The sequence below is a fragment of the Salmo salar genome, chromosome 01 (assembly GCF_965601325.2).
Source record: "Salmo salar chromosome 01, fSalSal1, whole genome shotgun sequence".
NCBI lineage: Eukaryota > Metazoa > Chordata > Actinopteri > Salmoniformes > Salmonidae > Salmo > Salmo salar.
Genome location: NC_138291.1, coordinates 26,977,033 through 26,989,519, shown reverse-complemented (window position 1 = coordinate 26,989,519; position 12,487 = coordinate 26,977,033). Strand labels below are relative to the sequence as shown.

Genomic DNA, 12,487 nt, shown 5'->3' with positions numbered 1-12,487 from the left:
TATATGCTCAGGTTCGCACAGCGACAGGAGTATCCTGCAACTGTCTGACCCTCGAGCAAAGGTCCTCTTTTTCCTCTCCCCTGGACACCCAGAGGCCTGCACTGTTCACTCTCTGCCTTAGACACCTTGACCCCAGACTTAATTCTAAGCTTCAGGAATTCTCACATTCTAGTCAACCCGAAAACACATTCACCAGGTGAACTTCCAAAGTCACCCCAAATCTGCGCCCTGGTATCAGTGATGCCTGCAGTACCCGGAAACGTAACTGCCCTATGACTTGGACGGCAGGCAGCGGTTTTAGAGCTTTGGGCCAGTAACCGAAAGGATGCTGGTTTGTATCCTCAAGCAAAGAATCTGTCTGTGACCTTGAGCAAGGCACCTAACGCTAATTGCTCCAGGGTCGCCGCCAATAATCGCTGATCCCTGGCCGTGACCCCACTCTCGGAGGGTGTCTCAGTGGGAGTGGGATATTCAAATAGCAAATTTCCAATTCACACGAATATAATACACATTGTACATGTGTGAAATTGGACAAATGTAAGCACCCATCTACTTATGATTTCACAACAGCAGTTTAACACCAATTCACTTAGTCAGTGTATGTCTCTGAAGGGAAACCGATGTCGCAACCTATCAAATCCTTATTGCAGGTATTGACAGAATAGTATGGTTTAATCAGAGTGATTTGAGTAGCCAATGCCGTCCTCTAGGTATGATCTGCTAACTTCCATTCCATAACAATGAGGTAAACTCTGAGGTAAAGAGAGCAGTAGCAAGCAGGGGCTGTCTGGACTTGGATTTGGCATGCATTTGCAGTGTTGCCTTTGACTGTCAGAGATGTGCCATGTAAAATGACTGAATTAACACTCTTTAATTATATTTGTACACAATATACACTGAGTGTGCAACACATTAGGATCACACAGACTGACCAGGTGAAAGCTATGATCCCTTATTGATGTCACCTGTTAAATCCACTTCAATCAGTGTAGATGAAGGGGAAGAGACAGGTAAAAAATAAATAATAAGCCTTGAGACATGGATTGTGTATGTGTGCCATTCAGAAAGTGAATGGGCAAGACAAAAGATGTAAGTGCATTTGAACAGGGTATGGTTGTAGGTGCCAGGCACACCGGTTTGTGTCAAGACCTGCAACGCTGCTGGGTTTTTCATGCTCAACAGTTTCCCGTGTGTATCAAGAATGGTCCACCACTCAAAGGACATCCTGCCTTTGGAGTGGGCCAGTAGCCCTGTGGAATGCTTGCAGCAATTTTTGTAGAGTCCATGCCCTGACGAATTGAGGCTGTTCTGGGGGCAAAAGGGAAGGTGTTCCTAATGTTTTGTCCACTCAGTGTACAAGCTCACTGTCTCTTAGCACCTCTACAAAAGCCGAAGAGCAAAGGCTGTAGGTCTGTGGAATGCCTCAGATAGGTGTGACTCTGTAAGCTATTTTAGGTTTTATTCACTGGGAAATTCCAAGAAAACTAGACACATTGCTGTGGGTTATATTGTGCAATAGCTCTACATTTGTAATAGTATAAGGTGGTAGACATTGACGCAACTAGCATATGAACAATGTAGTTTTTTCCATAAACGAATCATTTTGAAGGCTTTGTTGCTAAATTCCTTGTCTCCTTAGGTGTGGGATCGTGTTTTCAAGGGGATATTGTAGTGTGAATGTCCTATTGAATGTGGGCTTTAGTTCATCCTAAATTTCCATGCTGTTGACTTCTCAAGGGTACTCCCTTTCTTTAAGGACTCCCCAGACTCAAGTGATAGATTCCATCAGAGTTTACAGAACATGACCTATTTCTGTCTAATGCTTCATAGTACTGTACATATCAAAGCTGAAAATAAATCCATAAGCAAGCAAAGGACAAAAACAATGATAATATATTTTTCCTGATGTATTTATTGTTCGGTTGACATTACAAAATAACTGGTAGAAGTATAAACAGCATTTGGGAGGTAAAACTATGGTAAAAATGTTTATAGACAAGCGTCACTAATAGTAAAGTCAAAAATACTAAACAAAACAATATCCAAAGACATCCTCATGTCAGTGTGCAAACAAGTTTATACAATCAGGAACACGGGTCACGTTTCTTGATAAATTATTTAAATAGCATATATCTACACATTAAATAACCTCATAACATAGAACAGACAAACATAACAATAATTTATCCATTACAAATGCACAGGACATACATAAAGCACAACATATTTCAGAAAACGTTTTTAAAACGTTAGGGGAATTTGCTGCTACAAAAACCTTTTATATACATCATAAAAAAAGGATTGCACTACAGTGACACACAAAAAAAGAAGCCAACCAATGTATACTGCTGCTAAAAAGGTACTCATGTTTTGTTGGGTTCAATCAAAAAAATTATGAGGTAATATTTGTACATGAAGGTTTTCCTTTGTTTTCCCCATCAGAAATATACACACATTCTCAAGCACACAAGTCTGACATACTGTGCAGAAGAGCAATGGGATTTAAATGACACCTAATTTGTCTATTTTGGAAGGTTGGCATGAGAGTTAATACTGCATCCTGCTTTGAGAAGACTTTTTTAGAGGGATTTATACCCTGTTTCAAGATTCCAGTTATTTAGAACGGGTTTTAATGACAATAAGACAGAGATGAATAAAGATGAGAGATATCCTAACTCTAGGATCATGCGTCAATACTCTCAACTGGTAGCAAATAAAATAAATAATAACTTATGTACAACCTTGGTAACAATAGTCCTCTCAAGGCAGGTTAGACTGGCCCATGTGTTTTTTGTCCCTCTCCACTAATGTCTGAGCTAAGATGAAAAAAAAAAGACATCCTGGAATCCTGGCGAAATAGCAGTTGTGTTGTTCGCTAGTAGTCTATATTGGCTTTGGGTGCTAGTCCTGCTTCTGTGCTCCTTCCATATATCATCTAGAGTTCTTTCCTGAGAAACCACTTAGCAAGCCTGGTCAAACCCTGAAGACATACTTCATACTGAGCTGAACTGCAATGGTCTACTAGAAGCCACTTAGTTACCGAATTTGAAATGGCTAATGCCTTGACTACAATTGGCTTAAGTGTCTTTATCACAAAGCTCTTCATGGGTAACATACACGCAGACAAACATTCACTCTCATTGATAGAATCAGCCAATCCATACTGTCCACGGTCCCTCAATAGTTCCTTTAAGGGGCATCTCTGGCCCATCTGGAGTAAATATCCTACTGCTTTCTTCATTTGGAAACAAGTCAAGTCCTTCTGAGTCCACAGCAGATCTGAAGTAATGCTCGGAAATAATGAAAATACTCTTCCCTTTAGACCTCCCTCCAGAGAGGGATAGCAACTAATTCAGAAGTGCAGAGAAATCTATCTGATTTCTTCACTGAGCAATGTTATGCTCAACCTGCTGTTAGTGCAGGGGTCTAGTCATCATAGGGCAGGCAGTTAGCCTATGTCCATTCTGCCTCAATCCCACACACTTGCTCTCCATTCCACCAATGTGCTTGTCGCAAAATAAAGAGTAATATTGATATGGTCCCAGGTCATATGTTACATTTATATTTGAGCAGGTAAATACATTCTTCTAAGAGCCTCTCTCTAGTCTGATTAAGAATCTGGAGGAAAAAGAGAAGGAAAGAATCAGTTAAAACCCTGTACATATTTTGACTCAAAGGGCATGAGCAAGTCATTTTTTTTGTTTGACAAAACATTCCTGAAAGCATCTTACCTCTGCATTCGTATTTGAGGTCTGAGAAGTATGTCATCTCCTGAGAGAAGACATACATGCCTAGTCTTCCACCAGCATAAGTCTTGTCGTAGATATTTCCGGAATCGGCCATGATTCTCTTGCCTTCATACATCACAACTCTGAAAGGAAGGACGATGACATGAGATCATTAGCACATGAAAGCAGGAGTTTATGTGGTTTCAGTAAAGGCAGAGGAGCTAAAGAGTTCAGAGCTAAACCTAATCTGAGCTCACCTGATGAGTCCAGACTTGGGCCTGTGGATCAGGTGCCATCTGTAGGCGGTGTAGTCTTTCCAGCCGATGTTCTTGGGGTCGTGCCACAGAGTACGCACCTAAGAGGAGGAATAACAAAAAGACATGAGAAATGTTTCCTACCCTGTGGTTTTCTCTCTCACTGCTCTTATGTGCTTTGGGCTTGTAATGTGGACTGAAGCTGACCATACCTGTCCAGCAGTGTCACCGGTGTGCCAGAGGGCGTTCCTCAGATGCTCCCCAGGTCCTGTGGTGGAGTTGACCACTTTGATGGACACTCCGGAGTAGCCCTGAGCTCTGGTCGGCGTGTGGGACCAGTAGGTCTGTGTGATCTGCTTCCACATTACCACATAGAACCTGGAGCTGGACTGGTACCCAAACACAAATCCAGCATAGTCATCGTCCCTGTCTGTGTTGATAAAGAACGTTCCACTAAAGTCCACTGCGTTGAACTCATCGAACCCTATAGACAATAAAGAGGTTGGTTAGGACTTTTCTCAATGGACCCATAATCTACGAATGGTAGTTTTGTAGTTGTTCTCTTTAGTTTCTAAGGTGTTATATATATGTTACAGTACGTACCAACAGCAATGCCAGGGTCACAGTTGACGGTCTGCACCAGTTCTTTGCCCTGGTGACGGACCACCCAGTTGGGGTCGATCTGGGAGGTTCCCTTGGGGTCTAGCGGTACCATCTGGAACCTGCGGAAGTCCGTCTCACTGATGGCAAAGTTCTCAGGGCACACATCGTAGATATCAAGTATGTTGTCTTGGTCAAAGTCATCTTTGCAAACATCTCCACGACCATCACCTGAGAGGAGGAGGCAGAGAAAAGCACTTAGACATTTCTTCATGGAGACAACAAGCTAACCACCCCTATAGTAATCTCTGTGACTCTGCATTTCTGTAGAGAGTACTTTGTCTTTCTAGATGAATCATTCAATAGGTCAGTTGAATGGCGCCAATGTTTGATAGAGCTACTGAAGAGAGTGACTCACCATCAGAGTCCAGCTGGTCAGGGTTAAAGGCCAGCCTACAGTTGTCCTTGTCGTCAGGGATACCGTCGTTGTCATCATCGTGGTCACAGGCGTCACCCTTGCCGTCTTTGTCGTGGTCGGCCTGGTTGGCGTTGGGGATATAGGGACAGTTGTCCAAGTTGTTCTGATGACCGTCCTCATCAATGTCCTGGTTGTTGTCGCACTTGTCTCCCACACGGTCTGAGTCAGAGTCAATCTGGAGAGCAACACAATTAATTTAGTCTTCACAAAAACACATTATTTCACACTTGTATGAGAACGTGGCTCTACTTCAATGCACTCAGACATAATGAATGTATTTCACCACTCTCAACTCAAGTCATCTCCCTCAATATGAGAGGTGCTATCCTATCCCTCATCCTAGTGCCCCCGTGTCTTCAGGTATGCTAGTAATTTCTCTTCAAACAAGAATCCTGTTTCCTTGCACCGTGGCAAGACTACACACACACACACACACACACACACACACACATACACATTCATATCTATTCAGAAGGGGGGACTGAATAAGGAGAGGGGGAGAATTGCACTCATTGTTCTCCCAGCTTTCGCATTTTCACATTCCTGTCTTTCATTAAAGCTGAGCACAGGTGCAATCAATGGCTACTGTCCTTAGAGGCGGGGCTCTATGATAGTTCTACTTCCCTCCAAGATATTTGATAAGATTGGGTTCTTATGTAGTAGAAGATGAAAGCTGCAGTTACCTGGTCTGGGTTGTTTTCAAGAGGGCAATTGTCACAGTGGTCTCCCACTCCATCCCCGTCAGTGTCTCTCTGGTCCACATTGTAGACGTATGGGCAGTTGTCCCTCTCATTTAGAATGCCTGTGAAGTGAACACACATTTATATCAGTCTATGACAACTTTTAAGGACAGAGATTTCATTGTCTGTTGGAGGAGTGATGATCTCTTACCATCACCGTCAATGTCAATAGCACAGGCATCCCCCTCTCCGTTGTTGTCTGTGTCGACTTGGTCGGGGTTGCTCTCATGCACACAGTTATCACATCGATCACCAACGTCATCTCTGTCCACATCATACTGAGCGGGGTTGTAGACCATTGGGCAGTTGTCCTAATAATTTGAAAAAGTTAACACCATTACTACATTGTTCATATGCTACTCGCTTTCCCCTGACTCCTCCAATTTCTCTAGCCCATAAGAGAAAGGACTACTGATTGCTGTGTTTGGTTTCTTTGTGGATAACCAAGTCCTGTTTTGATCTCTCACCCTATCATCAGGGATCCCATCGTTGTCATCATCTTGATCGCAAGCATCACCAAGCTCATCTTTGTCGTGATCCTCCTGTCCAGAGTTGGGAAGGTTTGGACAGTTGTCCTGAAAAAAAAGGGTTGGTTAGAGAGCCATAACCACAATAACACAGTGGAGAAGCTAGGGATAGACTTTGTGCAGTGCTGGGGGTGTGATCCTTCCTACCTTCTTGCAGTGGTAGGTGGCGTTCTCCACACACAGGAGGTCTTTGTTGGGCCATCCATCCAGGTCAGTGTCATCTCCACAGATGTGACCATTGCCAGCGTAACCAGGTTTGCACTCACAGCGGAACATAGTGTCGCTGAACTGACCCAGGTAGATACAGTTGGCATTCTTGTTGCAATTATGGCTGCCATCTTGGCAGGGGTTACGGGGTGTGCACACCTAGGGGGAAGGGAGAGATACATACTAAAGGGTTAAGATGTGCTGCTGACCTCCTAGCATTAGAATAAATAGAAATCCTCACATTTGTGTATTTTGTTGCAGTAGCCAGAGTTTGTCTCACCTGTTTCTTGGCTGTGGCCTGCTCCACTCCTCTCCCGAAGGGCTGTTGTCCTGAGTAGCGAGGGGGGCAGGCAAGGCAGTTGTAACCAGGCTCAGTGTTCTCACAGCGGTGGACTCCGTTGAGTGTGAAGCATGCGTCACGGACCTCCTTGCACTCATCGATGTCCTTGCAGTTGATGCCGTCTCCGGTGTAGCCCACTGGGCATGCGCCACACTTCCAGGAACCATCATCAAAGCTGGTACACTTAGCGCCAGCAAAGCAGGGGTTGGACAGACAGCCATCTATATGAAGAAGCATATTGATTTTAAAATACTGAACAAAAATGGATTTGTACACTTTTAGGTAAAAATAACAAATGCCATAATCTATTAATAAAATTCGTACCAATAGGACAGTCTTCTTTTCCACACAGTTGGGATGTTTTGCCGTCACCCTGACATTCCTTTCCTCCGTATTTGGGGGTGGGGTTGTTACAAAGACGCTGGCGCGTCTGGAATCCACCTCCACAGGTGACAGAGCAGGTGTCCCATAAAGACCAGGGTCCCCAGACTCCGTCAACTAAAGTACAGCGAGAGAGATGAGTTACAGCTGTATCTCCAGACAGATAGATAGGCACATGTGTTTAGATGCTGCTCTTCTACTTACTTGGACAAGGTGATTTCTGGCAGACCTCGGTCTCTCTGCCCTGTCCTTGGCAGTCTCTGCCTCCCATCTGGGGAGTTGGGGAGTTGCAAAGGCGAATGCGGGTGATGACTCCTTCACCACAGGTCACAGAGCAAGAGGACCAGGGAGACCAGTGGCTCCAACCACCATCCTGCTTGACTGTAAAGGACAGACACATAATTATTAGTTAATGTGCTATTACAGTACACATGAGATGTATGGTACTGAGTGATACTGTTGAGTAGAAATGGTAGGTTTACTCACAGCGCTTGTCACATTCCTGAGGGTAGCAGTCGCGGGTCTGCACAGAGGTGCCCTCGCAATTGCTGTTGATGCGGTCGCATGATCGACCTCGCTGTTGGATTCCCCGTCCACAAGACACAGAACAATGAGTCCATTCAGACCAGGGGGACCAACCATCCTCAGCGTAGTCACTCGCTAGAGGGGAGAGACAATGGGAGAGCTATTAACACTGCAGAGCTCAGCCAGGGGGGCAAAGGATTTTCAAAGAACAGAGTCTATTTGAATAAATTTAGCCCAGGAGATTTGAGACCTGGCATTCCAAGGGGTACTCAGGGAATGTGAATGACTGTCAAATGATAAAGGAAGACTTTTCCAAATTAAAATACACCTGATAGGCAGGTTGTCAAAAAAAGTTAAAGTCCACCTCACAAAAAAGTACTACAATACTGTTACAGGCTTGTTTTCAACAGTAGAAGAGTACTTACGGGTTCCACAACGTGGGCAGCACTCTCCATCGGGCACGGTGGCGTTGGCACAGGGCATCAGGGGGCAAGAGATTTTGCGACACACAGTGGCAGAGTTCTATAGAGAGAATTGCTGAAATGAGTAAATAGTTTGTCTCCAGAGCACGCTGTCCGGCTACAACAAGGACGGCCGGGAAAATTATCTGGACCCTTAACTTTGCATTGCGCAAAAGTGGTTGCTGCTTTGCCAGGACTAATTGCTATGTTTGGGAACATTGGGATGATGTTTGGCTGGGGCAGGGGGATCCCCGCTGTGCTACCGTCCTAGATCTGTGCACCTGCTCTAGGGTCAGGACAAGCAATGTGCTGGGGGTCTGGAGGGAAGGACGGTGACAGTGGGAAAGGCAGAACAGAGGGTCTCTGCAGATGTACTAATTAAATACACATTCTTGATACCTAGCCAAATAGATAACTACGATAACACCCTTAGTGAGAGAGAAAGTGAGAGAGAGAGAGAGAGAGAGGGGTTTGACAGGGCAGAACCCCCCTACTGCTTTGTTGCTATTCTCTCAAACATCTCATTAGAGGTGAGGTGAAGGCTAGCAAACAGACACTGCCTAGTCACAAGAGCCTAAACACAAGAGCCCATTAACACCTCATTACAGAAGGGGTTGAGGAGCTACTGCCTGGTTTTCACACAGTTTACTACTGGCTGGGTTACTGAATAACTGCATTCCACCAAGTGTGATGACACCTACCTGGCAGGTACACTCTGTGCAGCCGTCCACGGTCCACTCATCTTTGTCCTTGTGCACGATGCCGTTGTGAAGACAGACCCCTCTGTGGATGTTCATCTGGTTCATGAGCAGAGTGCTCTCCTTATTCTGAACACAGAAGAGGGGAGGGAGAGAGAGGGACATGTGTTTAGACAATAGGATGGAAACTTTTACAGAGCCAAGGTTCCAGTATAAATACATTACCAATCAACATTGTGATGAAGACATAGCTTGATTTAACTAAAGCAAATACAAATTCAATGACAGCCAAACATATTTGTGTATTCATATGGCAGCCATTATGATCTGTCAGGGCCTGCCATTCCAAGGGCAAGTGGCTGTGCAGTGGAGAGGTTTTAACTGGGAACAGATAGACTTGAGAGGGAGGGAGGAAGGATGACAGTGCACAGACCCAGCTGCTTTCTGTGCTTACCACTCTGTTGAGCTCGTTTGACAGCTGCTTAACAACCACGCCGAGTCCCTTGAGCTCCTTGAACATGCTGGTGATATCCTCACAGGAAAAGCCACAGACCTGCTGAATTTCTAAAGAGGAAAAAAGCAATCACTTAGTCACCTCCCTCCTTCACATGAGCACAGACCAGTAGGAGCAAATGACCTTGTCCCTGCAGAGTGAAGTCTGGTCTCACCTTTGCTTTTGTGGCCAGTGTAATCAGTCCTTATTGCTGGGCTAGACCCATTGACTGGGTTGTCCAGGGTCATGACATCAGTCAATGTTCCAGCTGGAGGAGGACAGACAGTAATTTCCATGAACAGCATAATAACATCCACCGGAAGAGACTTTATTAATGGCCATATAGAATTCCGGTACTAGTAATTCTATTTGGTAATGAAATGCATTTAGATTTTTACAACTAACAAGCAATGAATAACATCAACTTATACAGTAATTCCAACATTTAAATGCAAAAATAACATTTATCATTTTGTAAATCACACTTACAGCTTTGGCATCCCTTATTGCGCATGATTGCCTCCAAAGTGGTTCCAAAAACGAAGCGCACGTTCTGAAGCACTCCCTGCACAAATACACATTCCATTTAGAGCTATTCCATATTAACACGTTTACAACTTTTCAAAAAATTTCCTTAGGGATCATAATATCTAAATGTTTATGTAAAATAATATCACATCTCTGGACGCCAAACGTTGCGCAGTGCGCAATCCACGAGGTTGGGGCTACTCAAACTAGGCTATAAACTTCAGAAGTGTAACATTTATTTTTAAACATAATTACAACATTATTTGCAATGTATTTATGAACACATGAATCAAGTCATATTTACCATAAATTTGTCTTTCACAGCTCCTTTTCCAATTCTCAGACGGGCAATGTCCGCAACCTCATGCGTCAGGACCTTTTGAATGGGCACGTCTATTTCGGATATATTGATCTCTTCACATCCTACGAACAGCTGGGCACGATCTTCCTGAATGAACAGCGTGATATTCTTCCAATGTCCTGTCGCTAGATCTGCATCTTCTATGGACACTACCTGTTGCTTGTTCCCGGTGGAGTATACCACATCCAGAGTTTGCGCCTTGCCATTAGAAATAATTTCGAATATCGGTCCTGATCCGTCATTCTTCTCCACAGTCAAAAGACTACCCCTGGTTTTCTTGAACTGCTTGAAGTTGACGAGGAGAAGGAATCCTCTTTCAGCTTGTACTGAATCAATGAGGTCCCTGAAGGAGATCTCGGGAACCGGGGGGATCAGGTCTGCGTTCAAGACCTTATAGGCTGGGCTGTAGGGATCTGCGCCTTTTACCAAGGTAACTCCTTGGTGCCTCTTGTTCACCTTCACAAGCTCGAATAGGTCGTATACACCGTTATCATCTCCAATCTCTGTGAAGGGAGAAACTGTAGTGAGTCTCTCTTGGCAACTTCAAGTTCACAGATAAAACATTGCAGCAACTTTTAACAGAATAATTCCATTGTTGATTTTAAAAAGCATATTGTCAAAAATGTTATAATGTTCCCCAAGTTTCCAAAAACTCACCTGCCACCCGGCTGCCCTCACAATTCCAAAGCACCAAAAGGAGAAATACTCCTGTCGGCTTCATCTTGAAACCTCAGAAATCTGTTTCAACCAGAAAGTAGAAAAACTGTTAAATAGGTATTGTCATTTACACACTTCTCAAGATTACAGTCCCATTATAAAAACGTAATAAATATATTTTAAAAAGCTACATGTTATTTAAAGAAAATATTATTATTAGAATTGACCAACCTGAATAAAATAAATAAATCACAGATCGATCAGTTGAAGAAAGCCCTGGATTTTCAGTTTCGTTGTTCCGTTATTTCTTCTTAAATTCTCCAAGTGTATTCCCTTCGTTGAATAGTTTTAGTAATCTTATGTTCGCTGAAAACTCTTTTTCAAGTTTGTTCTTTCTTTATTCTGATGCTCAAACTATTCTACTAACACTGTGGACATAAGTGCTATTTCAATAGTTTCATGACATTCCTGAGACAACAACTCCTCCAATCAGATCGCAGAAGGAAAAAGGGACGAACTTATCTTCTTACCTCATGACGCTGAGAGTAATATCCAAGGCGAAGGCTACACATAGGAAAAAAATGCATTCCAGAGCCGAATTTCCATATAAATATTTTATAGAGGACAGGGGCCAACCAGTCGTTTCCTGTAAAAAGTACATTCTTTGTCAAATATGCTTCCCTCTTTATTTTCATTGTCTCTTTTTAATAAAATGTACAAACAAATAGTCATGATTTACAGAATAAACCATGTAGATCCCCTTAAAATAAAAACATGTGGATTGTTAGCCAATATGTTGTTGAGATAGCCATATATAAATGGAAAAATAATACTTTAATATGATATAGGCTAACGGCAAATGTATATGTAAATTAATGTGAATATTTTGGATTTTTGAGAGGATGCATAGGCCTATTGCTGATCTATTCCTCTTGCCATTCACAGTTCATCCACTGGGAGGCGTTGTATGAGTTTAGATTTGAGTTGGTCAGACTTTCCATCCTCACATGAAGACGAGAAAAGTGAAGAAAGTATAACTTCAGAAAACGTTATTGCCACTAGGAATTTTGGGCCAGACTAGTAGAATATATTTAGGATTTTATTTGGGTATTTAGGATTTTATTCCGTTATTACACTTCAGCTGATACTGAAACCGTTCATGTTTATTGATCATGTATTCATTTTGTATTAGAAATTAAACAAAAAAAGGGAAATAATCGTCCTCATATGTATCTGATCATTTCCAACACTTCCTTGGGTTCTTTGCCTAACATGACATCACCAATCATGTGAAAGGTAGAGCCATGCATACATAGCCTATGAGTCATTCTTAAACCCTCTTAAACCTCTTTTCGGTTGCCCCTATTATGTAATGACAGATTCCCCCTTTCCTGATTGAGAATTGTTCCACATTTCACTTTTTCAGATTAAGCATTTTACCCCAAATCAATGTTAGCTAATTCTTGGAAAAGTAACTTCCCTCCAGATGTGGATAGGAGCAGAAATGAG

General features: G+C 43.1%; 1 protein-coding gene across 1 annotated transcript; it reads right to left on the bottom strand.

Annotated features, from left to right (window-relative positions):
• Nucleotides 1–1,894: 1,894 nt before the first annotated feature.
• Nucleotides 1,895–11,459, bottom strand: LOC106587655 (thrombospondin-1). Its single transcript, XM_014176268.3, has 22 exons — nt 11,210–11,459; nt 10,979–11,059; nt 10,265–10,824; nt 9,922–9,997; nt 9,608–9,700; nt 9,394–9,503; nt 8,943–9,068; nt 8,206–8,302; nt 7,742–7,915; nt 7,460–7,636; nt 7,199–7,372; nt 6,815–7,095; nt 6,475–6,693; nt 6,268–6,375; nt 5,952–6,111; nt 5,744–5,862; nt 5,001–5,235; nt 4,586–4,813; nt 4,195–4,466; nt 3,986–4,083; nt 3,732–3,871; nt 1,895–3,618 (listed from the first exon to the last, which is right to left on the bottom strand). Exons 2-22 carry the CDS (start codon nt 11,040–11,042, stop codon nt 3,611–3,613), a joined length of 3,519 nt encoding a protein of 1,172 aa, XP_014031743.1. The 5' UTR covers nt 11,043–11,059; nt 11,210–11,459; the 3' UTR covers nt 1,895–3,610.
• Nucleotides 11,460–12,487: the final 1,028 nt, after the last annotated feature.

Bases quoted from the DNA above. Each gene is read 5' to 3' on its own strand.
- LOC106587655 (XM_014176268.3), bottom strand. From the start codon at position 11,042: ATGAAGCCGACAGGAGTATTTCTCCTTTTGGTGCTTTGGAATTGTGAG. The intron at 7,096-7,198 runs GTACGAATTTTA...TTCTTCATATAG, and splicing joins AAAAGAAGACTGTCCTATTG to ATGGCTGTCTGTCCAACCCC. The intron at 6,376-6,474 runs GTAGGAAGGATC...CTTTTTTTTCAG, and splicing joins CCACCTACCACTGCAAGAAG to GACAACTGTCCAAACCTTCC.